The 27,279-nt window shown below is 54.6% G+C and overlaps 1 protein-coding gene across 4 annotated transcripts in view; it reads left to right on the top strand.

The window, feature by feature from the left end:
- PPP1R16A (protein phosphatase 1 regulatory subunit 16A) overlaps positions 1-26,373 on the top strand; it is a 70,374-nt gene extending 44,001 nt beyond the window's left edge. For 3 of the 4 annotated variants that reach the window (XM_084854761.1, XM_084854762.1, XM_084854763.1), the window contains 8 exons: positions 5,467-5,612; positions 10,289-10,392; positions 13,417-13,541; positions 14,250-14,375; positions 16,415-16,490; positions 17,585-17,714; positions 17,951-18,113; positions 20,299-26,373. In XM_084854761.1, the coding sequence (XP_084710887.1) occupies positions 5,467-5,612; positions 10,289-10,392; positions 13,417-13,541; positions 14,250-14,375; positions 16,415-16,490; positions 17,585-17,714; positions 17,951-18,113; positions 20,299-20,682 (1,254 nt within the window). In that variant the 3' untranslated portion in view covers positions 20,683-26,373. The remainder of the gene's footprint in view (positions 1-5,466; positions 5,613-10,288; positions 10,393-13,416; positions 13,542-14,249; positions 14,376-16,414; positions 16,491-17,584; positions 17,715-17,950; positions 18,114-20,298) is intronic. The other variant, XM_084854764.1, reaches the window with a different exon arrangement.
- Positions 26,374-27,279: the final 906 nt, after the last annotated feature.

The following is a 27,279-nucleotide window of genomic DNA, read 5'->3' as shown; positions in this document are numbered from 1 at the left end:
TGCCTTTAATGAGGCGAGCCGCCGCGTTCTGCACCAGCTGCAGCTTCCGAACCATCTTCAAGGGTAACCCCACATAGAGTGCATTACAGTAGTCTAGATGAGAGAAGACCAGGGCTTGTACTCCCGATGGGAGCAGATGGTTGGGAAGGTAGGGGCACAGCCGCCGTATCAGATGGAGTTGGTACAGCACTGTCCAGCTCACAGCTGACACCTGAGACTGCATGGACAGCGGGGAGTCTAAAATGACCCCCAGGCTGTGGACCTGGTCTTTCAAGAGTAGCCGTACCCCATTCAACACCAGGTCAACATCCCCCAACCTCCTCTTGTTTCCCACCAAAAGCACCTCGGTCTTGTCAGGGTTCAGCTTGTTCCTCCCCATCCAGCCACTCACCGTCTCCAGACATTTGGACAGGGCTTCTACGGCCAACCCTGGTGAAGATTTCAATGAGAGGTAGAGCTGCGTGTCACCCGCTTATTGATGACACCGCACCTTGAACCTCCTGATGATAGCCCCCAGCAGCTTCACATAGATGTTAAATAGCATTGGGGAGATGATGGAGACCTGTGGCACCCCACAAGTGAGCAGCCACGGGTCCGAAACCTCCTCTCCCAGTGCTACCCTCTGGTACCTGCCGGAGAGGAAGGACTGGAACCACTGTAATATGGTGTCCCCAATGCCCAACCCCTCCAGGAGGTCCAGGAGGATACTGTGGTCAGCGGTATCAAAAGCCGCTGAGAGGCCGAGGAGAACAAGGAAGGAGCATTCACCCCTATCCAGAGCCCTCCTCATATCATCCACCAAGGCAACCAAGACCATTTCTGTCCCATGCCCAGGCCTGAAGCCCGATTGAAATGGATCTAGATAATTGGCTTCTTCCAAGTGTGCCTTCAACTATATCGCCACCACCCGCTCAATCACCTTGCCCAAAAATGGCAGATTTGAAACTGGGCGAAAGTTGTTCAGAACTTGGGGGTCCAAGGAGGGCTTCTTTAAGAGCGGTCTTATCATTGCCTCCTTGAGAGCTGATGGCATCACTCCCTCCTCAAGAGAGGCGTTCACCACCACCCTGATCCCCTCACCCAGTCTCTCTCTGCAGCCCATAATGAGCCAAGATGGGCAAGGATCAAGTAAGCAGGTGGTCGGCCTTACAGATGAAAGCACCGTGTCCACTTCATGAGGAGGAAGAAGCTGGAACCGATCCCACAAAACCGGTTTGCCATAGGCCGCCTCTCGCTCGCTAACTGCATCCATGGCGCACAGAATAACACTCCTGGTCCAATCAATTTTATCTGCAAAGTGCCTTGCCAAGGCCTCCAAGGCCTTAGAATGCTCCAGTGGTTCCGGAGCAACTGGACTGACCAGGCTCCGGACCGCTTGGAACAGCCTCCTGGGGCAGCACTCTGTGGACGTGATAGAGGCAGCATAATATCCTTTTTTGCTGCCTTCACCACCATGTGATAGGCTGAAGATACAGCTCTAGCCCGTGTCTGATCATCTTTGGAGCGAGACTTCTGCCACCAGCACTGTAGCTGTCTCACCTCCTGTTTCAGAGCTCGTAACTGCGGATTGAACCATGGTGCAGTTTGAACCTTGTTCTGGGGGAGAGGGTGTTTCGGAGCCACCCGATCTAATGCCCCAGTGATTGCGGCATTCCAGCCACCCACCAGGGTCTCGACCGAGTGGCTGTTGGCGTGCTCCAGAGAATCCCCAAGCACGTTCAGGAATCCATTCGGATCCATAAGACGCCTGGTGCGAACCATTTTAATGGGTCCTCCACCCCTGTGGAGGGGTTGTGGAACCAAGAAGTCCAATGTCACCAGATAGCGATCTGACCATGACAAGGGGGTGGTGGATATACCCCTGACTTCCAGATCACTCCCCGCTTCTCCAGAAACAAACACAAGGTCTAGAGCATGACCAGCTACATGGGTGGGCCCAGCTGGAATAGGGTACAGCTCCCAGGAAGCCATGGTCTCCATGAAGTCCCGAGGTGCGCCCGTGAGGACAGCATCTGAATGTACATTGAAGTCCCCCAACACCAATGAGTTAGGGGACTGTACATGCACATCAGAGACCACCTCAGGCACCTCGGCCAGGGAGTCAATCATGCAGCGGGGTGGGCAGTACACAAGCAAAATCTCCAGACTTTGGGCCCAATCTCCAGTACATGCACTCGGGAACCTTGGTCTCCCGGAGAGGGGGTCTGGTGAAGACCAAGGACTCCCGGTAGATAACAGCCACTCTCCTTCCTTGATCCCCAGCCCTCGGCTGCTGTGTGTACGAAAATCTGGCTGGGCACATGGCCGCAAGAGTTGGAGCAGCGGCCTCAGCCAGCCAGGTCTCTGTAATACATGCCAGGTCTGCACCCTCATCCCAGATCATGTCATGGATGAGGGAGGTTTTCTGGGTAACAGACCTGGCATTGCAGAGCAGCAAACGAAGGCCAGAAGGTGGAGTCACGCCTCCCTCAGCCATCCATTGGCTCTGGACAGGCCAGGGACAGGGGACAGATATTACACATCTCTCCCTTGTTCCCCTTACCTGGCATGGCCTGCCTCTAGCGCCCTGCCAGCACCTGCAGCCCAGTCTCTGTACAGTCTGGCCCCCAGCACTCCCCCCATTGCCTCCGTCAGGTGGACACATGCCACTTCACTTCTGCCTATCAGGCAGGCTACCCACCCCTAAAAACACAACAGAATCCCCCCAAAACCCACCCCCCACCACCAACAATTAAAAATAAAAAAATATCATCCCCTTTACTAATACTGCCAGGCAGAAGTCCACAGAGGGAACAGTGGTGATGGTGGTGGCAGCAGCAGCAGGCACTCCCTCTTCCCTGGGTGGTGGCTTCTCCTGCACATACTGGCTCTCCTTCTTTCTGGCCCTCCCTTTGCAGTTTGGGGAATGCATCAGCCTCCATGCCAAAGGGCTGAAATATTTATTTCTGCTGATCCCTCGCATGCTGAGAACTCTTGTTGGAAATGTGCCCTGCTGAGCCTTTAATCCCAGCCACTTCCTCTTTTGCAGAAACGAACCTGGCAAGGTGATAATTCCTCCTGTGCAGACTGGGCTGGCAGGCTGACAACCCCTCCCCCTGAAATTCACCCATCTGCCCAGGGTAATGGCATTTCGGTCAGGGATTCACATTGTCATCCATTTGCATTTAGGAAGTATTCCTTCTTGTAAATGTTGAAGGAGAAAGAAGGACGCTGACTGTGGCTGTTTCCTCGGGCTGTTAGGGATCTCTGTACTATAACCTTGCTTGGCTGCTGCTGCAGTGGTAGTATTATTATACCGCCTTTCCACAAATGTCACCATGGCCATGCACAACAATGCAAAAACAATAAGACACAAGAAGTAATTCAGGAACATTAAAACATTAAGGCTGCAATTCTATATGTTCCCTGGGACTAAGCCACACTGAATTCAGTGGGACTTACTTCGGAGTAGAGATGCATAGGTTTTTATTTATTTATTTAAAATTATTCTTAGGCCACCTTTAAAGATTGCACTGTAAAACATTGAAGCAACATTAAAGCCACAATTCACAATTTAAAAGACCAAATTAAAGAGCGGTGTCTTAACTTCTTTCTGAAAAGCCAAGAGAGGGTAGGGAGGAAGGCCTCTCTGTTTGCACTAGATGGGAGTCTGCAGTCCTCTCCATCTGAGACCAGAAACAAGGTCTTCCATAAATGACACCTAGCAAGCTGCCACCGCCCCTTCACCACCCACACTATAGCTGTAGAGTCCCCAAGTCCTGCTGGGTTGGCAGCCATCTCCTGGTGAGCCTCTTAGAAGGGTCACTGGAGTTGTTTGTGCTACTCCACACAAGGAGCAATGGAGGAACAGAAAGAGGCAGGGGCTTGTGGGACAGAGCTAGGAAGCTAGATCGTGTGGCAAGTTCCAAGGGTTCGAAATCTCCTTGAAAGGCCTGCTAAGCTTCATGGCCGGGGGTGGGGGGAGGACTTCCCTGTCCCCAGTGTGGGGCCCCCAAATTGGAGATCCTGGATTTGAAAGACCCCCCTGCTTTGTGCTTGCTGCTTTCCTTCTGAAAGTCATGTCCTAAAGCATTCTCCCCTCCCCTGCTCTGTGCTTACCCTGCTACTTGGTTCTCCCCCTTTTCCCAGTCTCCCTCCACTCACCCCTGTCTTAACTGGCTGATGTCAATCATATGATGGGCCGGTGTATCTCTTTGCTGTGCTGCATGTTGCTTTGTCTTGAGATGAGTCGTTAATGGCAGCAGTGATGGCCATAAGATTCTGCATGGAGTGCCCCTCTCAGTTATGTGAGATTTGATGCTCTGAAGTGTAAAGCCTCTGGGGTGTACTAGCAGCCTCCCGTTTCCTAAGCTGCCAGTTTTATCCTCCTCCTTTGCTCATCCTGTTTTGGAATGTAAGCCTTTTGGCAATCCCATAATTGTACTGTGTAAACATATGAGTATGGAGTGAGTGAAGAGTTCAGCGTCCTGAAGATCTCTGCTATACTTCTTTTTAAAGCAGATTTTCAAACTGTCAGGTTGCACAGATGAGTGTGTGGGCAATGATTGGTGATGGCCATGGTGAGCAGTGGTTAGAGTGAGGTGCTGCCCCTCCCCCTAACTATCTAAAGCAGTTTTCTGCAAAACAGAAAATATTTGCTTGTTTAATTTGCATAATTTTTGTAGTTACAAAATTAAACCTTTCCCAGTTAACCTTGGTACAGAATGCTTTTTCTTTTTTCTCCTCTTTTAAAAAAAGCACACACCTACTAGCTCTTGATGTGCATTTGTGGTGTTCTTGCCTTGTTTGAACTTCAGCAGCTCAGAAGCAAGCCGAAGTTCCACTGGTGCAGCTTGTTTGAATTAGATAGGGTTCTTGCCCTGAGCAGAGAATAAGGGGAAACAACACAGAAGTAATGTAGGTCCTGGCAGGTTATGTATGTGTGCACCAAACTGAGGCTGACCTTCAGTTTCTAGGGTGGGTTATGGTGGGACATCGCTGATGAAATCAGCCTAAGATTCAGCAGCTTAGACGTGGCTCACAGCTTTAGATGGATAAATCCTGGCTACCAAGATGCAGCTGTAAGAAAAAAAGGTCCTGTGCTACTCCTGGTAGGCATCCAGGTTCTGTTGCGAGTCCTCTGGGACAGACAGTCTGGCATTCACGGGGAGACCAGCAAGGGGGACCCTAGACATGTCCTTGCTGTCTAAAACGGATGTACAGCTGGGGTGGGAAGCAGCAGGGTGCTTGAAGGATTGCTCTCTCTTGGGCGGAGAGGTGAAGGTGATCTCCTGGTCGTTGGAGATGTTTGGCGTTCAAGAGCATACCAGGAATTGCTGGCTGTGCAAGCTAATGGACTGTATTCCATGTTCAGGTCGCATTCCTGCCCCTGGAACTGGGGCCGTCCGGAGCCCCTCTTCCCTACTTCTTCAGGGGTTCATTGGCACCTGTTGTATTCATGTTTCCACCTCGCCGTCTTTCTCCCAGTGCTGCATTGATGACTACGTGGACGTTGTTGACCTGCTGCTGGAAGCTGGTGCCGATGTCAATGCCTGTGACAGCGAACTCTGGACCCCCCTGCATGCCGCTGCCACTTGTGGGCACCTGCACTTGGTGGAGCTGCTCATCGAAAAGTAAGGGAATAACTGTGTGGGCAGTGATTCTGCTGTCTTCTGGGCCAGAGGGCGCCTCCGTGCCAGATGTGGGGGATGCGCCCTGCTTGTGAGCTTCCACAGCAGGCCTGGCTGGCCGCTTTTGGGATCCAGAGTGCCAGACTAGGCCACCCCTTGGGGCCAACAGCTATGAGGGGTGGGCTTGCCAGCGGTGCCATAGTCCAGGGCCGTGTATGAGGAGTGGCTGCTATAATATTCTGTGGCCAAAAGAAGCCAAATCCTGTAAACACATTATGCAAATAAGGGAAGTTTATGCATATATAATTCTGCTTCTGCCAGCCATAGGGAGAGACAAGACTCTGCACCTGAATCCCTCCCCTCCCCACCCATCCCTGACTAGTGGAAGTTGTGTACCAGCCACATCTACTGCACAGGGGGTGTGGGACAGATGACCTCCTCCCCGTCCCTGCAATTTTTAGAATTCAGCATCTGGCATTCAGTACTTGCGGTGTGCAAAGGCTCTGGCAAGGGGCAGGTGCAGCCCTGACCAGAGTGCAGTCCTTGGAAGAGGGCAGTGTAGAAGTCGTGCCTCCGAGGAGCATAGAGGGACGGGGCTGGTGTCTGTGCATGCACATGCGCATAGGGGAGTGCAGTAAGCCTTGCTTGACCTGCAGCATCTGCATGGGAGCCTTTGACCGTCTGGATCACATGGGTCTGCCTGCTGTATTGCAGAGAGGAATGGGCGTGCCACAGACCCTGGCTGGTCTTGACGAGGGCCTCCTCTGCAGACCTTTCTTTTAAGCACTGGGTGGTGGTACTGCTGTCAGGAGAGTCAAAATGCCCCACCCACACTGTCATTGTTAGTGAGACAGTGCCTCTGTTTTTCTCTAGGAGGTAGTCTTCACAGCATATGCCAGGCATAATTCCACTGATTTATTCCTCTGGAAGCATCTGTACAATCAGTAAAGACAAAAAATGTTGCCAGTGATGCTTGGCCATCAGTGCAAGGCCTGAGACTGGAGGGCCTTGGGGTAGAGCACCTGCCCTTTGTGCAGAAGGTTCCGTCTCCAGCACTTCTACTTAGAAGGGTCTCAGGTGGCAGGGCTGGAGTTCTTGGGAAGGACCAACACCTGGCTCAGGAGAAAGCAGCGGTGTATGAGCGGATTAGCAGGACTCACTGCATAGTGACTGAGTCTGTGCCTTTTCATGTGGAAGGTCCCAGTTTCAAGCGCCTGCACTCACGCTCTGGGCAGGGCTGGGAAAGACAGAACTCTGAGTTTGGTTACGTTCTGACTGAGGGTAAGGCAGCTCATGTGTTGCCGGCCAGTAGCCAGGCCAGGCGGGAACCCTGCAAGGCTTGCCTCTGCCTCCCTGATTTCACAAACCCCAGATCGTATTCTGGTCAGTGATTCTTGCAAATTTAACCGTCATGCGTCAGGGAGAAGTTCAGCCCCTGACTCTTTCCTCCAGCTGCATCCCTGGGATGCCTCCCTGTCTCTGAGCTGTTCCAGGAAGAGGGCACCCTTACCTTCAAACTGCTTGAGTGATCTCCTTTTTTCTCCTTGGGAGGTGAGGTGCCCCTCGCCCTCCTCCTCCTCAGTGGCATAATTAGCAGACTCCTCACCTCACCCGGAATTGAGGTCATGTTTGTGGGTTCCAGTGTAATTGTCTTGGATCCAGCTTGTAGGCTTGTAAATATTTAACAGGGTTGTATTGTTGACAGAGAAACTCTATCGTTAGCGCTGTTGGCTGCCTGCAGGGATCTCCTGTAAGTAAGTCTTCAGCCCGGCCAATGGGAGAGCTTTTGGGAAGGGGCTCAGAATTGGTCCACAGAGCTCTGCAGTAGACTGATCCAACTGGGGAAAGCCTTTGCCCTGTGGCACTGAGTTCCCAAGTTATTTTGCGTGGTGAGTGGCTCTTCTTCCTGATTTCCATGGCCTAGTCTAGCCATGCTTCACTCACCACTGTTGAGTGATGAAGAAAGGTTCAAACCAAGGGAGGGCAGCTTGTGGCCCTCCAAATGTTTTGGCCTACAGCTCCCATCAGCTTTAGCCAACATAGCCAGTGGTGAGCAATGATGGGAGTTGTGGGACAAAACATCTCTGGGGGTACCACGTGCCCACCCCTGTTTTAAACAGTAGGGGGCAGGGGTGGGGACATGATAAAAATTGGTCTAAGATTGTGAAGAAGGGGTGGCAGTCAGAAAAAGGACTTCCTTTCTGAAAAACAACAACAGTTTGGAGCTATTCATGGAGATTGATAGGCAGGGTTAGGAGAGAAGAAGTGCTCCTTCCCACGGCCTGCCAGTAACCTATGGAAATCATGGCCACAGGATATTGTGATGGCTGCAAGCATAAGTGGCTTGAAGAAAGAATGTGGTAAGCATGTGGCCGGTGGCACTCTTGGTGGCTCATTCTCAAAAGGGCAACCTCCATTCTCAGGGATGGTCAATCTATGAGGGCCAGAGGGTGCTAGGTCAATCTTGCCCCTGTGGCAGCTTGTGAACTCCCCCAGGGCATCAGGCCATGGTCGTATTGGGAGGCAGAATGCGGAGCTCGATGGGCGATTGGCCTGAGCCAGCAGGGAGGGCAGTCCTTTATGGGTCCATTCCTGCGTGAAGACTAGGCTCAAGGCATGTTTAGGGCAGTTGTTGAGAAGGAGGTGCAGTCACGTGGACAGGGCACTGGTCTCCCTGGAGGCTGAATGTGCCCCTTGCCCTGTTGGCCCTGGGTGTCTGCTCCTCTTCTGCAAGAGTGATCATGGCGAAGATGAGCAGTGATCAAGCATGTTGCACACATGATCTTAGGTGGGATGGGGAACCTCAGCCCATGAATGTTCCCCATCTGGCCCTCGGATGTTTGGGCCCCTCTGTGGAACTCTCCCTGTCCCCGCTCCCTGTCCTGGAGGCTACTGGGGGCTTGGGGAGGAGGAGGCGGGGAGAGATCCCCCTTGCTATCTCTGGTCTGTGATGGGAGACTGCAAGCAGATTCTCCTGTGCAAAGCTCCCCCTACCAATGGGGCGATCACAGAGCAGAGATAACGGGATTCTGTCTTAGTGTGCTCTGCTCATCCCTCACCTACCCTGTGCGGGGAAGGTGAGGAATGAGCAAGGCTGGCTCTCTGGCTGAAGCACTGGCCAGCTGGCACTTCAGCCAGGGACCTGATGATGTCACAGGGTAGGGCCCCAACCCCTGATGTCAACCAACCCATGGGGCGCCCAGGCAGTGAATCTGGGCTCTGGAACCCATAAGGTTCTCCACCCCTGTCCTGGGCTTAGGATTTGCTTCAAGCTGTTTCACTCTCTGCAATGTATGCTTTTTTGCAGTATTGTTTTTATTGGTGAATGGTCTTATTTCTTATTGTGAGCCACTCCAAGAACCTCGTCATAGGGCAACCCGTAAATACTGTTAATAAAGCTGAATATGAGCCAACAATGTCATGTGGCTGCAAAAAAGGCAAATGCTATTTTCGGCTGCATTAATAGAAGTATAGCTTCCAAATCCCATGAAGTACTAGTTCCCCTCTACTCAGCACTGGTTAGGCCTCATCTGGAGTACTGTGTCCAGTTCTGGGCACCACACTTTAAGAAGGATGCAGACAAACTAGAGAGGGTTCAGAGGAAGGCAATGAAGATGTTCAGGGGACTGGAAACAAAGCCCTATGAGGAGAGACTGCAAGAAGTGGGCACGTTTAGCCCTGAGAAGAGACTACTGAGAGGAGATATGATAGCGCTCTTCATGTACTTGAAAGGTTGTCACAGAGAGGAAGGCCAGGATCTCTTCTCCATCATCCCAGAATGCAGGACACGGAATAATGGGCTCAAGTGACAGCAAGCCAGATTCCAGCTGAACATCAGGAAAAACGTCCTGACTGTTTGAGCAGTACGACAGTGGAGCCAATGACCTAGGGAGGTGGTAGGCTCTCCCACACTGGAGGCATTCAAGACGAGGCTGGACAGCCATCTGTCAGGGATGCTGTGACCTGGATTCCTGCATTGAGCAGGGGGTTGGACTCGATGGTCTTCCAACCCTACTGTTCTATGATTCTGTGAAATTAAAAAATCTTGGTAACCCTTAATATTGACCTGCCTTCTTGTTTCTTCAACCTGCAGTTGGGGGATGGGCAGGGTGGGGGCCAAGAGAAACCAAAAGAGCCTTCCCTAAAGTCGCCCAGGAAGTCCATGGCTAAGCTGAGATTTGAACCAGGCACCTCCCGCTCATAGCTGGTGCTCTCAGCCACTCTGGTGCAAGGCCTCTCCTGGGTCTCTTTGGGAGGAGCATCGTGATGGTGCTCTACTGCCAGGCTGAACAAAACAGGGCCGGTGCCTGTCCGTCTCTTCCCTACCACTTCCTCCTGACTCCGCTGTGCTCTCGAGTTGAGCATGGCAGCCCTTCGCAAAAGCTGCTGGGTCCTGGTGCAAGGTGCTGTGGGGGAGCTGGGTACTGTTTCAGCCACTGTCCCCTGTTGAGTGAGAGGGTGGGGGAGAATGAAACCCAATCTGCAGGGCTCTCAGAAGAGTGCCCATGGAGCATGTTTCCAAGCGCCGTTGCCCGCTCCTGAACAAAAATAACTCCTTGTATCTGTTTCACTGAGCACCTGGCAGCGAGGGTTGGGTGCTGTGCGCAGCAGTTGAGTTGGGTACGGTGGAGAGACAATCAGCCACCTGCTCACAGCTCCTCTCCACCTTCCCTCTCCAGAGGTGCCAACCTGCTTGCTGTCAACTCGGATGGGAACATGCCCTACGACCTCTGCGAGGACGATGCGACACTGGACTACATTGAAACAGCAATGGCTGACCAAGGTAAGTCTCTTGCTTTCCAGGACACAGGTTCCCTTTGTCCAAACTGGTCACCCGTCCTGGCTTGCCGTGTTGGATCTGGCATTGCAAGCCCCTGGGTAGTCACTAGGCACTCCAGCTCGTTCCACACCCCTCTGACTGGGCTCTTTCAGCACAGAATGATAGAGCTGGTCAGCGTCACTAACCAGGCCCAGCCCTGCCTGGATTCTCAGAAAAATAGCTCTCTCCTCTCTCTCTCTGCGGCAAGTGTGTCTAACCTGATCCCAGCTTGGGTGGTGGCCCTGCCTTGTTCCAAGGGATAAGAACATGAGAGGAGCCCAGGACCCATCTAGTTCAGCAGCGGCCACCACTTGCGTCAGGGAAGCCCACAAGCGGGCCAGTAGGCAGCCACCCTCCTCACCAGCCGCTGTTGGGCAGCACCCTGCCTCTGAGGAGCAGTCAGTGAGCTGGAACGGAGGAAACGCTTCCACCGGAGCCGAGTTACAATCGTGAGAGCATGTTGACCATGTCTTTCTGGAGTCAGGAAAATGTTTTGCTCACCGAAGCATCAGGCTGAAGCAGATGGAGGCATCTTTATGAATTTAATCCACCTCGGTCTCCAAGTTTAATGCGGTCCTCTGCCACAAGAGCTGTCTCAGTCAGGGCTAGGAACGTTCCAGCCAGCTGTTATCCACCGAAAGTTTCCTACCCTCCTGTTCTCCTCATGGTTTCGTACAATCTGGCAATTGAGCAGGAGCCAGTGACTCATGCATCCGAGCCCTGCCCAGATCTGTAGGGTCCTCAGCTTTAGCGCCCCTCCCCCCCAACGAGGGAAGGGTGCTGCCTGCCTAGCCTTCCCATCTGTATTTTATACCACAATTCCAGGCCAAGAAAGCCCTCTCAGGGGGCTCACAAATAAGATCATAGAACATGTTAAAAAGTACGATACGAGGAATGACAGCAGCACATCCTCCCTCGGCAGTTTCTGCCATGGCCGTGCTGCTCTCAGTGAGAAGAAACAACTTCCGCACTCCCTCCCTGCTGCATTGATACCTCTTTGGTCGAGTCATGAAGCACATGCTGAAGGGTGGGGTGGCATGGAGGGCGGGGGAACCTCTTTTGGTCTGTAGGCCGGATTGCCCCCAGACCAACCCTGGTAGGCCGGATGATGTCAAGGGAGTGGGGCCCTACCATGAGGCCCCTCCCCCTCCTGTGACACTCCTTGCTTGGCTCTCAGTCATTTCAGTGGGGTCTGCTCAGGGGACTCCCTGGTGGATTGTGCTCTGTGGGCCAGACCGGTTTGTTTCCCACTCTGCCACCCTTAAGGGCACTGATGGGTTCTTGGCACTGATGGGTTCTTGCCACATTCTGCCTCATGGTATTGCCGGCTCCACTCCACCTGAGCGCTTCTTAGCGCCCACCTGCCTATCCAGGGGAGAGCCAACTCCTTCCTTCTCCTGGCTTCATCTAGAAGAGTCTCCCACCAGCCTCCCCCTGCTGCCTTTTCGTTGACACCTTGACTCTCCTCGGTCGTATTTCTGAATGGCTGCAAATCTGCCACCCAGCATTTCATCTGTGCCCTGATGGATGATCGGGCTGTGCACTCCCTGCTGGGTAGCGGGGTGTGGGTGTGCATCAACAGGGGGCTGGCGATGCACGCTTCTGGGGCTGGTGGTGTCGGATCAGTTTGTTCCTTGCCATTTCTGGTTGCAGAAGTAAACTGCAGATCGTTCTCCCGCTCCTGCGGAGATGGTGCCGCAGAGGCCGAGAGCGCAGCCCGCCCCGCCCCTCCCCAGCCATTCGCCTCCCTTAAACCGCCGCCGCAGATGCCGGGGTGGGGGCACCCTGTCCAGCCCCAGGCAGCCACACCTGGGGGCCTGAAGCCAGCAGTGGATGGGGCCCCATCCCGGAGTGTGCTGGCCCACCCTGCTGCTGGCTCGTGGCCCTGCTGACATGATTGCCCAGACCCTGTTCTCACACACACACACACACACACACACACACACACACACACACTCATTCTCTCTCAGACAAAGACCCAGTTTCACACAGGATGTACATACACCACCTGCTCCTCCTTCCCAAAATGCACCCAGTCCCGCGTGGCAATAGGCTTTTGAACGCATGATTGCCAGGTTTGTGGGGGCGGGGGCGGGGCTTGCAGCATTAGGGGAGAGGAGGGTTAGTTCTTCCCTCCGCAGCAGCGCCTCTCCCCTGGGGAAATTCCTCCTCACATGGCAATTGGGCTTTTAAAAGGCTCCATTGGCAGAGATTTTCCCTTCCTGGGTTGAGGAGGCAGGTCAGATGGGGAACTCCGTGAGCCGTGTCCGGTCCACAGGCCAGAGGTTCCCCTTGCCTGATACGGACCAGTAGTGAACTCAGTTTTCTGAGTGCTGGTCCATATGTAACCCAAAGGGCACCACCCACGCACTAGGGGGAGGTTTAAGGGAATCTGTCTGTCCCTTGGAGGGCAGGGGGACAATGACTGAACCCCAGGGGCAGGGGCAGGGGAATGGCACTGAGTGTCCTGGAAGAGGGCACGGCTGGCTGGCTGGAACTCTGAACAGTAGCCGGGCATGCTGCAGGGTTTCATTGCAGGTCCTGCTTATGGTTTAGAACTACTTGATGTATGTATGAAGAGCCAGGTGAGTTTATAGCACCATTTCCTCTTAGCAACTGCAAGGAGGAAATCTGAGTTGCTGCTTGAGCTGAGCCCTGGCGTCCGTGCTGACTGTTGCCCCAGAGGCATGTTGCTCTGATGCCAGCGTAGATGGCAGAAGCCTTGGTAGTGGCAAGGGGCGGGGGTGGCGTGGTGTGGGGTCAGTAAGTGGCTGTAGTTGGAAGGGAGAGGCTGCGAGGGAACAACCGAGGCCACAGCAGCATTGCGGACCTTGGGCAGCCATGCTGGAGAGGGTGTCAATCGGAAGTGCCACCGCTGGGGTTTCTGAGCCCAGCAAAGGGGCTGGGTGGGACATCGCCAGCCAGCCAGTTGCGCCAGGGTGCTTCCCCCTCGTCATGTGCCTGCCTGCCTGCCTGCCCCCTGCCCAGGTATAACTCAGGAGACGATCGAGGAGGCCCGTTCAGCAGTGGAGCGCGCCATGGTGGACGACATCCACCGGCTGGTGAAGGAAGGCGTCGACCTGAATACACCGCTGGACCACAGCGCCACCCTGGTGAGATGGGCTCTTGGGATGGGGCGCACCTCTGGCTCCTGGCCTCTCCCTTCCTTCAGCCAAGACCTAGAATGGTGCCTGGGCGTTCTTTCGCCATGCGGCGAGAAAGTGGGCAGGGCCCCTGCTCAGCCCCAGCAGCATCTCCAGGCAGGGCAGGAAACACTCCTGCCTGGAGTCCTAGAGAGCCGCTGCTGCCTGTCAGTGTCAACAGTCCTGGGTGAGATGGACCAAGGTGGGTCTGACTCGGGATTAGGCTGCTTCTGGGGTCCCCAGGACCGGAAGTCTGCCCAGCCCAGCCCAGCCCAGCCCATGACATCCAGTCAGTGGCGCCTGCCCGATTCCTTCTCAGCACTGGGGGTGCCCTGGCCTCGTGTTCCAAAGAAGAGGGGAGCAGCACTGACAGAGCTGGGGGTTAAACCTCCCACCCGAGTTGATTGCATGTCCTCCAGGAGTCAGGACAGCGTTTCACTTACTGAAGCATCTGGTTCAAACAGATTTGTGCCCCTGCATGAGTTGAATCTGGCTGGGCAGTGCCCAGGAGGGGAGAGGGCGTCCTTGCCCTGGCCCATGGAGCCCAGCCACTTCTCAGAGTGGCCCAGCTCTTCCTTAACAGAAGCCTCCAGTGGACTGGCCTGGCCCCCTCTGTGTGTTGGTGTCCCAGGGAGACCCCCCCTCATTCCTGCCTTCAGTGTGTGCTCTGCCCCACAGCTGCACATCGCCTCGGCCAATGGCTACCTGGAGGCCGCTGAGTTGTTGCTTGAACACAAAGCCAGCATGAGCGCCAAGGACAACGACGGCTGGCAGCCTCTCCACGCTGCAGCTTGCTGGGGCCAGGTGAGTGCTGCAGGCGCCCAGGTGGAGAGGGGACGGGCCAGCTGTCTTGCTGGAGCCTTTGCAGGGGACCACTGTGGTGGCCGGCCAGTGTCTCATCAGGGTGGGTTGCTGCCCCCTTGTGGCCGTGCCAGCTCCAGCGCCTGTTTCGTGGAACGTGTTACAGTCGTAATCTCACTAATCTGAGCTTTAGAGGCCAGATGGTTCTTGGGATCCCCTGCTAAATGTGGTAAGCTGCAGACTTCCAAAGGCAGCTGACAGTAATGCAGGCAATTAGCTGGCTGTTCCAGGTGAGAGCAGCCCCCGCTCTGGGGTGGTGGGGGATGTCTTTGGGGTCTGGAAGGCCAGTCCTCTGCGGAAAAGGGAAGTAGGAAGGCTGGGCACACGGGGACACTTTCCACCCCAAGGCCACCATGGTTTACCAGCATGGGGAGAGAAAGCTGCCATTTCCAAGTATTGAAAAGAGGAGAGGAGCACATTCCAGAGTTGAAACTGCAAGGAGGAAATCTGGGTTCAAGTTTAGGGGAGACTTCATAGTTCTGAGAATATTTTAGCACTGATATAAACGGAGGCAGCTCTGCCCTCCTAAGGCAGGGTGGGATGGGGAGGAGGGGGACGGAGGAACCTCCTTGGAGGTGGCAGGTTCTGAGCGCTCTTAACAGTGGGCTGGGCCCATGGCTGGGAGTGGGTGGGGGGGTGGGGAACAGCTCAGGAAGTTTGTTTCTGCACCATTCCCATCTATGCCTGTCTTAAGTGATAAGCATGTGTGATTACAGGTGGAGCTGGCGGTGGGCCCTCCTTCGCTGGAGCAGATGGGCGGGCAGGCATCTGTTAGGGCTGCTTCGGGCGTACAGTGTTGTGTCCGGGGGTTGGGCAGGGGTCCTTCCAGCTCCATCGTTCCTCCTTGTGAAGACCCCATTCCCATTTCTCCGTGACAAGTCTCGGAGGTCTGTGGCTCTGGCAGGAAGAATGGCTTTGTGTGTGTGTGTGTGTGTGTGTGTGTGTGTGTGTACCTGTGGGGGGCTGGGAGGAGGAGCCCCTGCTTGCACACAGAGGGTCCCAGGTTCTTTCCCTGGCATCTGTACTCAAAAGGGTTCCAGGTAGCAGGGCAACAAAAGACCTCTCTTAGCCTGAGGCCTCGGAGAGGCTGAGGGGCCAGATGCACGGCTGTTGGTAGAAGCAGGGCTCTCTGTGTGCCCTGATTCCAAGGGGGCACAGAATGTGGCAGTGAGCCTGCACTTTAGCATCTGGAGAGTCTTGGTTCTCCTTGAAAACACAAAGCCCGTTTCTTGCTCTCCTGGCCACTGAGCTCTGCTTGCTCAGGCCTCGGAAGTCAGAGAAGTGGCTGAGTAAGACTTTCGGTGGTTGAGGGTTCGGCTCCAATGACCTTACCCCTCCCCATGACCACCAGAACCAGAATACATTATGCAACTTGGCAAAAACTGTTCAATAAATATTTCCAACCAGAATTCAGCTTCTCTTGGGACAGAATTTGGGTTGGATTTGGTGTGGAATTTTCATTATTTTAGCTGGAACACACAAGAGCCCTAGTTTAATGCTTCTCCTTATACCCTTACTTCTCAAAGGACATAGGAAGAGCCCTGAAGCTGGATCAGACCACAGGCCCATCTAGTCCAGCATCCTGTGCACACAGTGGCCCACCAGAGGCCCGTGGGGAGCCCACAAGGAGGACAGGAGCGCAATAGCCCTCTCTCAGTGATGTCCCCCAGCAACTGGCATTGAGAGGCCTATTGCCTCTGATACAGATCCCCTTTTCAAGCCATCCTAGCCAGCCACCACATCTCGAGGCAGCAAGTTTTGTAAATAAGTTGCACATTGAGTAGATTAATTTTGCACTGTGATGTCGTCCCTCAGTTAGCCAGAGGCAACCATCGTCACCTTTGTATTCCACTTGTCGGCTTCCCTCAAGCAGACACAGTGCGAGACGAGATGGATTGTTGGGCTGATCCCCAAAGCCTGGTGGTCCTCTGATGTTGCCCTGTCCTCTTCCTTTGCTGAAACCTCTTCTCTGTTACCTTCAGATTCATCTGGTGGAACTGCTGGTGGCTCACGGAGCAGATCTCAACGGGAAGTCGGTGTTGGATGAGACCCCACTTGGTGAGCAGGAGGGACTAGAGTAGAGCGGGGGCGGCTGCTTTGGCCTCCTGGCTCCCGGCCAGTCATTGGCTCCAGTGCCTCCGAAGCAGGCGGCACCTGTGGCATCAACGGCACTTGGCGTTCATGGGCAAGAGAGCAAGGCGGTGCTTGTTCTGTCCGGGGTGACGGTGGCGCTCTCCAGCTGCCACAACCTTCCCTGGACAGTGCAGAGTCTGCTCCTGGCTATTGCCTTGTTCTGAGTGGTGGTACTGGCTGCACCCTGTCAACTCTTCCTACTTACAGACCTCTGTGGGGAGTCTTTATCAAAGGAATCCAGCATCGTTATTGGGGCGACCCAGATGCCCATACATGCAAGGGCAGAATTTGGCACTCAAGATCTCTGCTCTGTTTTTTTTTTTAATGTGAATACCTAGTCCTTTTGTCTATGGAGAGAAATATGAGAAAGTGTGACAGTCTCTGGCTAAATCTCAGGAGGTGGAACGGCACTGAATTGGCCTTCCGGTGCTCGCAGGGTCCCCACTGCTGTGTCCCCTTGGCCTCCTCTGCTGGGATGTGCCTCCAAGGGTCTGCACTGTCCCCTGCCTTTACAGCCTCCCCACCCCAGCTTCCATCATCCTTCCTCCTTCCATCTCCCTGCTCCTTGCTAGAGAAGCCCAGCTTTCTTGAGAACGTTCATGTCAAAAGGACAATGAGCAGTGCAAATGAGGAAGTCCATGGAAATGAGCATAATTCACACGCTATGTTTGTGGGGGGCGATATAGGTATGAGAATACTCATTAACCAGAGGGCTCCGTATAAAAAAGCAGAAGGGACTGAGGTTGGGCTGACACCAGAGCTCTTCAGTGCCAACTGGTTCCCTTGAACTGGAACCCTCATAATGTATTGGTTGTTTGTGTAGAACCAACTGTTCAAAAAATTCAGCAGTCTCTTCCCCAAGGAGCTTGCACTCTTTAAGCATGTATAGCTGGGGAGACAACAGAGGTAGGGGGATAGGCGCGGGTAACAACGGAAGATTGCAAGGAATGCCCCAGTGGCGGACGGAGGCGCTGGGCAGCACTGACGCTTCCTTCTCTCGCGTTCCCTCTTCCTGCAAGACGTGTGTGCGGACGAGGAGGTGCGTGCCAAGCTCCTGGAGCTGAAGCACAAGCACGATGCCATCCTGAAATCTCACGACAAGCACAAGTCGCTGCTCCAGCGCCGCACCTCCAGCGCCGGCAGCCGAGGGTATGGTCTGGGATAGGGGGGCTCAGTGTGTGGGACCCGGATTGCCTGTTGGCCCCAGCTGGGATAACAGGAGGGGGGGCGGGCGGGCAGGCAGGCGGGGCAGCCGAAGCCTCTTTGGCACGTTTGCTTTGAGGGGCTTGTGCCTCAGACGCTCCCAGAGGATTTTGCCCCAGAGCTGCTGTGCTCGAGGCCAGCGCCCTCCCACTCTTCCACCGGCCCCCCTTCCCACCCCTTAGGAAAGTGGTGAGGCGGGTCAGCGTGACGGAGCGCACCAACCTGTACCGCAAGGAGCACAAGAAGGAGGCCATTGTCTGGCAGCAGGCAGAGCAGCGGGAGAGCGAGGGAGAGGCGGAGGACGAGGACAAGCAGACAGACGCGGAGCTCCAGCCGCACGTTTTGGTGAGTTGTAGCTGACCAGGAAGCTGTACAGTTGGACTGGAAGGTGGAGACCATCAAGCCCCTGCCCCTTTGGCTGGCCATTCATGGCCACCACACCCTCGTGGGACACCTTCTGAAGAAGTTCCTTTTGTTTTCTCTCTACAACACGCCAGAACCAAAACATCCTCGATAAAAACACAGCTGCCTTTCTTCAACTAAAACTTCAGTTTCTGTTTAATTGGAGGGGCTCAAGGATGAACCTGCTGATTAAAGCTTCACAAAAAGCAAAAGTAGTCATGTTGGCCATAAGCAAGTTCACAGAATCCATGTTAGTGAAATACATTTATTAGGCCAACCAAAAGATCACCCAAAATGTGCAAGCCTTTGAGACCTCCAGATCTCTTCATACAAGAAGATCGAGGGGTGGGGGGAAGGGAGAGAAATACCTGACTTGATGTTAGTTAGTTAGTTAGTTAGTTAGTTAGTTAGTTAGTTAGTTAGTTATTTGCCACCAATCTGACCAGCTACCCAGCCACTATAGGCAGTGTACAATACAAATAACAACACAAAATACAACAAATTTACATAATCAACTGAACAGAAAACAAAAACACTGCCATAAAAAACCCTAACCCACCCCAAATGCCTGCCTGAACAGCCTGGTGGAAGCTCATCAAAAAGGGGGCATGGCAGAGGTCATTAGGGAGGGAATTCCACAGAGTGGGGGCCACCCCAGAAAAGGCCCTCTCCCTAGTCCTCACCAACTTAGCTGTCCTGGCTGATGGGACAGACAGAAGGCCTACCGAGGCCGATCTCTTTGAGCGGCGTCCCTGGTGCTGTTGGAGGCACTCCTTAAGACAGACTGGGCTGGAACCATATAGGGTTTAAAGGTCAATGCCAACACCTTGAATTGGGCTTGGAAAACAACTGGTAACCGGTGCAACTCCTTCAGCAGTAGAGTGATGTGGTCTTGCTGACAGCTGCCTTTAATCAGGTGGGCCGCCACATTCTGCACCAGCTGCAACTTCCGAATTGTCTTCAAGGGTAACCCCACATGGAGCGCATTATAGTAGTCTAGGTGAGAGGAGACCAGCGCATGAACTACTGATGGGAGCAGATGGTTAGGGAGGTAGGGGCGCAGCCCCATATCAGATGGAGTTGGCACAGCGCTGCCCGGCCGGCCAACACCTGAGCCTCCGTGGACAGCTGGGAGTCTAAAATCATCCCCAGACTGTGGATCTGGTCCTTCGGAGGTAGCCGCACCCCATTGAACATCAGGCCAGCCTCCCCCAGCCTTCCCTTGTCTCCCACCAAAAGCCCTTCCATTTTGTTGGGGTCCATGGTGTGGAAGGCCTGGCATTTGCACGATTGCAGCCTTGAGCTGGGAGGGGGAGGGGGGCCCTCTGGACATTCGAATACGGCTCTAGCGCAGATGTGCGAAAAGGCCGCCCAGCAAGCAATTTCTGGTGGCCTGCCAGATCCCCCTTCACCTGCTGCAGCGATGGCGTTAGGCTAGCAAGGGAATCCCTTCCTCATCAGGGCTTGGAGATCAGGAAGGGATCCCCTTGCTAGCATTAGCAAGAGAAACCCCAGATGTGTGGGCTCGCACACATGGGGGTGGGTGGGTGGGGGCCCTCAGAGCTGAAAAGATTGTCTACCCCTCACGCTAGCAGGTGATGCTGTGGTGGTTTTGGGGTCACCTGCGGCTGCCTCTAGAGCTGCTGGGATGAAGAAAGGCAGATAAGTTTGATCCCCCATTTTTTATCTTTAAGATCAAAGTAAAAAAAGAATGGAATCTCACTTCTGGAGAAGTGAAACGGCAGTCCAAACAGAACCATTCTGAGGGCCACCTTGAGCATCATTTTTGGTGGAATGGCAGGGTATAAATTTGATGAATACAAAGCTGCACAGGAGGGCGCTCCCCAACCCCGTTGTCAGTCCCCTGCCCACTTGCCTGCTCCCTCTTGCGTTCTCTTTCTCTTTGCCCTTGGCTGTCTGAGCTTGTGCAGGGCCTGACTAATTGAGAGGACCTTCCCGGTTGGGCTGGGTAGAGTTGTGGTGAGGCAGGCAGCCCCACGTGTGTGCGTGGTCCCTGCAGGGGTGTGTGGGGCCATGGTGCTTGCCTCCTGCCCATGGATGGGGGCTGGGCGGAGGAGGCAGGGCTGCGCTGCTGCGCCTGCCTCCATCCTTCCTCTCTGTCTGCCAGCAGGATCCCGAGGCGGTGGCGGCAGAGCCAGGGGAGCAGCTGTCCGAGCGCAACGGCACGGCCCACCCCAAGCACTTGTACTGCAAGCGGCTGGACCGCAGCGTCTCCTACCAGCTGGCCACGCAGGACGAACTATCCCCCCACCTCAGCAAGGAGAAGGCCCGCCACACGTTAGCTGACCTGAAGCGCCAGCGAGCAGCTGCTAAACTGCAGAGACACCATTCGGAGGACTTCCCGCTTGGCACAGGCGAGGTCCCCCGCCCAGACTCAGAACACAACTCCGTGTATTTCACGGCAGCCAGTGGGGATCCCCCCCTCCTCAAGTTGACTGCTCCGGCTGAAGAGACACCGGCTGAGAAGAAGCGCTGCTGCAAGCTGATGTGAGCGTGGAGAGACCTCGTCCCCTTGGGGCCCATGAAGCAGGGATAGTGTCCAGTGAGCGCCCAGGCCTGGCACCTCCTGAGGCTGGGCGCCACAGCCTCATCCGGCGGCTCTTCAGGGCCTTGTCCGTGCGGGAGGCAGCGCGTGGAAGACGCCACTCAAGCCAGATGCAAAACGTGAGCTCGCCACGGCACCCTCGAGGAATGCGGCCCGCCAAACCACAGTTCCCTGCATACCGTTTTCTATGACTCTGCAGTGCGTTCCAGGAACTGTAGTCTTGAGAGGTCATTTCTCTGTGCCAGGAGACCAGGGCTGCTGGGCAGCCTCAGGGTTCCTTGGCTCCGGAGGAGAGTCCCTGTAGCCGTTCTACTGCCCTTGCAAGCTTCAAAGGTCTCAGAAGGAGACGAGAACCCAACAGCGCCTGGGCCTCGGAGGGCTCCATGGCCTGGCGCAGCACTTGCACCAGTGTGGATGCCCAGGGCACAAGTGAAGGCCAAGGCCCCCATCCAGGAGGCATTAGCGGTGGCAGCTGCGCCTTTGCAGAGAAGGGTAGCTGGTCTTTGCTGCTGGCCAGACACGGGGAGAGGGGCCCATGTAAGGGCTGGTGTGCCTCCCTGTGCGCCATGGTGGATCATTTGCTCTGACGGCTGTCCATGGGGCTTCCTGCATCTACAGACAAGCTTGAAGAGCTCTCCCCAATCTGCACAGCTCGCCATCGGAGTGCTACAGGGCAGAACTGGCGGCCATGGACTTGACACAGAGGTGCTCCTCGCCGAGCCCTCCCAATGCCCCGAAAGGGCTGACTGCTCCGATTCATGGCGGAACAGGGTGCCTCTTCCCTGAGCTGATGGGCCCGTCCATGCCCTCCTCTTCCTCAGAGCTGATCAGATGCAGAGAAGGGCATGCTGGGAAGTTGAGTCAGGGGAGGGGAGCCCCCAGGGGCTCAGGGGCTGAACAGCCCGGCCATTTCCGGGGTGGCTTTCAGGGAGCGGGAGCTACTGGCACCTGTTCCTCCTGCTGATTGTGCTGCGGCCGTTGCAAGCACCCCCCCGACAATGGCCGCCCTCAGGGGCAGTGTGAGGGATGCTCCAGGAGCCTCAAGCAACACGGAGAGAAGCCACTCCCGTCCTGGCTGCAGCTGACCCCGCTCTCTGTGGACGCAGCTTTTCCTTGGGCGATGGAAGTGGGGCATCGGCACTCTGGTGCTCCTGGCTGATTTGGCTCCTGAGCTGCTCATCGGTCCCCTCATGGGTGAACTGCCAGGACTGTCTCTGTGGAAGCGGGGTGGGCACATTTTTTTACAAGGCACTCCGGTTCTGGTCCTGTCTGGCTGTCTTTGAAAGGCAGCTGTGTCGCAGTGATTTTCCTAATGCAATCGATGTTTTTGTCCTCTCTTTCTCTCCAGTGGTTTTGCAAGCCCTGAATTTTCTATTCTCTTGCATAATCCTTTTCTTAAAAATGTGGCAGTGTTTTTTTTCCTAACAACTACTTTTTATTTTTAATCCTGATGTTTTTCTTCTCATTGATAAGGCAATAAATTAGCAACCTGTGCCTCAGAGCATCCTCGTAAACCCTGGCAGGGGTGGGTGCTGGAAATCCACCCCATCCACCAAGGACCACCTTAGGTATTCTCTGCCTCTTCTCCCCTCCCCCTCCGTCAACTACACACCTTCCGAGGAGGCAGCAGAATTTCTGGAGGAGCACAGCTCTGCTGAGTCACTTTGGGGGCTGCTTTCCCTCACCCCTTCTATTCATGTGGCGTACAGGGGAAAACCCCCAAATCCAGATGTGGCCCAGCCCCACCAGTCGTGCCGCCTCCTCTCCCTTCCTGTCATTTTCTCGTGGCACATTCCTTCAAAGCAAGAAGGTCCTTTGTAGGTTCTCTCCCTCCAGCCCAGGGCCAGTGTGGTGAAGGCAGCCCTGCTTCCTCAAGCCCTGATGGCCAGCAGGTGGGGCAGCGTCCAGCTTCCCACTCTCCTTCTTTTAGAGGAGGCCAGCACATGGGCTGAGAAAGCTGGGCCAAAGGCAAGTCCCCAGCAAACAGAGGTCCTGCTGTTTTTTCACGATGCCCTCCACACTGGAAATTGGGATGGGCAGGCTGCAGTGTTGCTGTGAGTCCTTGGGGGTGGGGGAGGCATCGCTTAGGTTTATCAGTCTAAGCCAAAGAGCGGACTTCTTGGCCCTCCTGCAGGCCTCTCTCTGTCGTACGCTCTCTTTTCAAGGACCTTGAAAACTGTGTGACTGTCCTGTGCCCCCCCCCCCGAGCTGCTCCCTCTCTGTCGGACTGTGGTGTTCCTGCCTACTCCCAGTGAGAATTCCCCTTCTCTAAGGATTCCCCTCTCTCACCCCAGCAGGAAACACCTTCACACTCTCACTCATGGTTCCGCTGCCACCCGGACCTTTAGGCTCAGGCCCAACCCTTTTTACCCTGTCCTAGAGCTCTGAGGACACACAGACTTTCCTATAACCTTATACTGTTCCCTTTATTACCTCCCTCTTATGTAGCCAAGAGCAGAAGGTGTAGGATTTTATAAACAAAGAAAGCTTTACTAATTACAGTATTAGGTTGTTGAACAGTAAATATGTAACTTTCAGTGGCTCTATCAATGCATGTTCTCTCATACACCATATTCCAGATCACACTCTCAACCAACCACCTCACAATTACCACAGCCACCCCCTCCCTCTCCCAAAATCCTGTCTCAAATTATATCCCAGTCTGACCCACACAAGCCCAGCACCCAGCTTTGATAGCACCCCCCGACTGCACCCCCACTCTTCGCTCACTCAGCCAGTCATCACGCATACGCAAATCCATCCTTCTTCCTGTCGCATAACCATAACCACAGGTTCACACCATGCATATGTGTAACGTCCCTTCTGCTAATACGGAAAGGTTTATGCCTGGTCCTTTGTTCAGGAGGCAGCTGAGCCTTCCGAGATCCAAGCAGGCTCTGTAGCCCTCAGGCATGCCGCTTGATGCATCCCCCCCTCGCAGAACATTCCCAAGTTCCAGCAGATGAAACACCCTTGTCTGGACTTGGGCCATGGGCCTGCCTAGCCCGGTGTTGTCTGCTGCGATTGGTAGCAGGTCTGTAGAGCCTTGATCAGAGAGAGAGAGACTTTGTCCTTCTGCTTGAGACCCTTTCCACTGGAAATCCCAGGCATCAAACCAGGGGCCTTCTGCATGCAAAGGAAGTGAGCTATGGGCCCTCCCCAAGAAGGAGCCCTTTCCCTCGAGCAGAGGGCCATGATCCCCACCCCACCCCCACATAGACATTACACACCACCCCTGCCATGGGAGCTGGCCTTGTAGTGCTGGAGCTGAAAATGAGACACAAGCGGAGGGGAAATGTGTTCCACTCACTCCAGCCACGCCACCAGCAGTTTCAAAGTAAGAGAAGCATCCCGCATTTTACTTCCTCTGCAGATTTGAATTCCGCCTTCCCTGCTCCCTCTGTGCTCCTCCCTTTCCACGGTGTTGCTGTGCAGCTGCCGGCTCTTCAGGCATGTGCCACAAGACATATGCTAGTCTTTCGAGGTGCCACGAGAGGCCGTGCAGCCTTTCGGAGTTTGCTTTTGGCCACGAGCCTGGGGCGGGACGGCTGGGGCCAGCCCTGCTTTGAGGGGGAAGCGGAGTGACTGCAGTGTGGGGAGTCTGCCAAAGAAGAGGCTTCTCATCTAGCTTCTAGAATAGATTTTGCACCTTTGGCCAAGAGGGGAGACTCTGCAGTCGTGCAGAGTGGGCACAGCCCTGAATGGTTTCTCCGTCTTCCTGTCCCGCCCGTGATTTCATACCGCAGCACACCTCTCGCTGGTTTTTGGGAGCAAAGTGTGTGCCTGTCTTTGCCTCCTGAGGCAGGCAAACCCTACTACATCCTGCGAGTTCTTGCACTTACTTCCTCCCCAGCAAATTCTCCCTTGCGGGGTTGCTTCTTCCTTGGGGTGGAGCACTTGGCCTGCTGGCCACAGGAACCCAGTGGTCATGGAGGAGCTTTGCCCTCCAGCAGCAAACAGGGCAGGCTTCTTTTGTTGCAGCTGTTTTCTTAAATCGGAGGCCTCTGGTAACGTATGGGGAGCTGAGGCAGCCCACCTTCAGCAGCAGGTTTTGGTTGATGGGAAGCAGACTGAGAGGACTCGGAACACAGTTCACCAGGAATTCCAGGCCTTCTCGAAATGCGGGGGAATCACACCTTTTGACACCCATAGAGCATCCCGCCCATAGTCCCTGGTGAGTGGGGCCATTTGGATCTTTTCTGCTTTGGGCCGGTCCTGTGATTGGCTGACTGCAGAACACCCCCCCCCCCGCTTCCTCAGCATGGGGGCTTTCTCCTTCCAGGGTTGCTGCTAGGGGCCGGGGGTGGGTGGGGGAGCTTTTGATTTACTCTTTTTTACCATTAAAAGTGTTTCCTGTAAAAAACCGAAAAAGATGTGTGGTTGTGTTTATACGGGTCTTCAATGGTGCTGAATTAGCACCCGGCCTTCTTCAACATTCTCACCCCGCAGTACTTGCTTTACTCGGTGGGGTGGGGGAGATGAGATGTTATGGCATTGTACTGTAGCTTTGAGGAGCTTGACAGGCACAGTGTGCCAGGAAGAAAAACCCAACACAATCTGAGTATTCCTGCCTATTTTTCCACCATCACAAAGCCCAGACTTCATACTGTAACAGGAGTTGTGGAAAAACACGCACTCAGGTACTGCACGTATGGTTAAGAGCCTGGCCATAAATTCAGGTTCTTTAATCAGCAGAGAGTGTGCAGTAAAGGAGAGGAGACGCCTTTGAAGGGAGAGTTGAAGCAGGTTTGCCCACGGCCCTGTAAAAATCCCCATCCTGCCTGGGTTTCCAGCTTTCTGGCCCATTTCCCCTCTATACTCCTTTTTTTAGTGAGTGATATGGTCGTAGGTGAATAGATAGTTACTACTCTGGCCTCTGCCGCTAGAGTAAAAGAGGCACACAACCTTTTTGACCCCAAGGGCTGCATTCGATGCTAGCTCGGGCTGGAAGCCACGCACACGCAGCATGTGGTCCCAACATGGATCATTCTTTGCTCGCTGCTAGCAGTGTTGGGAAAAGAGCAGTCTGTATCAGGATCTCAGGGGGAGGCAGTGGAGGGTACAGTCAGCCAGGGAATTGGCTGGGTGGGGAGATGTGGTGGCCGTGGGGGGCTCAATAAAGGTCTGGGGGGCACATGCAGACTACACCCCTCCCCTAGATCCACTGCTGGGCTCTGCCTCCTAGCTGTAGGCCTGTGGACAGCTCAGCCCCCGCGCCCTGCCCAGCTATCCAAAAGTGTGATCTCAGTAGCTGGCAACCCCTTAAGTTACCAAGGAGGATCCAGCCGCTCGGATCCTCACCCAGTGAAATGCTGGGCTCTAATTTCTAGCAGCACCTGCGAAGGGGAACAGTTGGCCATGTTGCTTGGCTGTCTCCAGAGGGAAGCCTCCCCAGCTGGGGTATCAGAAGGCCCAAAATGGCACACAGCACTACCTGCAGTGGCTAAGTGCAGAAAGATTTGCGTGGGGTTCCTCTTTCTAAAAGGGATATCCAACTGTAGAGGAGACCCAATGCAGCAAATTTAATATAAAAAAGAAAACACTGCCTCATTCTTGGTGTGCTAAGGAGGATGCAGGTGGAGTGGAGGGTGATGGTGGCCCTTGGCTAGTTCCCTCTGGGTGCCAGTGGCCCATGTTGCAGTTTCTAGAGATGGGTTGCAGGTCTCGGGCTCTGCTGGATGATTTGGGGCTGTGTGTGCTTTTAAAGCAGCAGATTCATGTGGGGCCTCAGTCATGTAGGATACAGAACGGAGGAAGATTTGGTGACAGATTCTCTCTCCACCCAAGTACTTCCATTGCGCTAGTCATGCATGCATGCTGGGAATGATGGGAGTTGCAGTCCAACACATCTGGAGGGTGCCAGTTTGGGGAAGGCTGAGTTTGGGGAAGGCTCATCTGGGGATGAGGTTGTGCGAATGTCACCAAGGGTGGGGCCACCTATAACATCACCAATGACAAGCAATACACATCCTCCCTCCATGTGTTTGCTATTTTTATTACTGTTATTTATGCATTTCTCATGAAGATGTCTGCCCAAGGTTTCCCTTTTGCCCAGCAGAAATAACTTGTCACAAAATGCATCTCTCTTGCTTTTTCCAGGCTGCATCCATCTCTCCCTCCACCCAGCACTCCACTCTCACTGTCATTCACCTATAGCCGTTGCTAAAGGAGCGGCTTCCTGCTTCTCTAAGGGACCTGTGGGATAGTGTGACCTGGGGGCCCTTACAGCCCCCCATCTCCCCTGCCATGTCTCCTCCCTGGGCTTGAGCCCGTTCTCCCGCAGCCAGATGGATGCCAGTCTGGAGAGGAGCCTGCAGAGGGCGAGGCTGGCACGCTGGTTTCAGGCCCCGCTCCCAGGTGAGGCGCAAAGGGGCGGCAATGCGAAGCGCTGCTTCCCAGCTGCCTTCGGGCCTGGCGGGAGGAGGCGAGAGCGGCAGCTTTAGGCCTCGGCCGGGGCAGCCGTGCAGATGGGCCTCCGTCAGGACACGGAGAGTTAGCGGTCATCGGGTGGGTGCGGGCTGAGGGTCTGCCTTGAGCCGCCAG

The sequence above is a fragment of the Heloderma suspectum genome, chromosome 4 (assembly GCF_057233095.1).
Source record: "Heloderma suspectum isolate Gila_16-S chromosome 4, 16-S_ref, whole genome shotgun sequence".
Lineage (NCBI taxonomy): Eukaryota > Metazoa > Chordata > Lepidosauria > Squamata > Helodermatidae > Heloderma > Heloderma suspectum.
The sequence above is the reverse complement of the archived record's forward strand: the minus strand, read 5'-3'. Positions and strand labels throughout refer to the sequence as shown.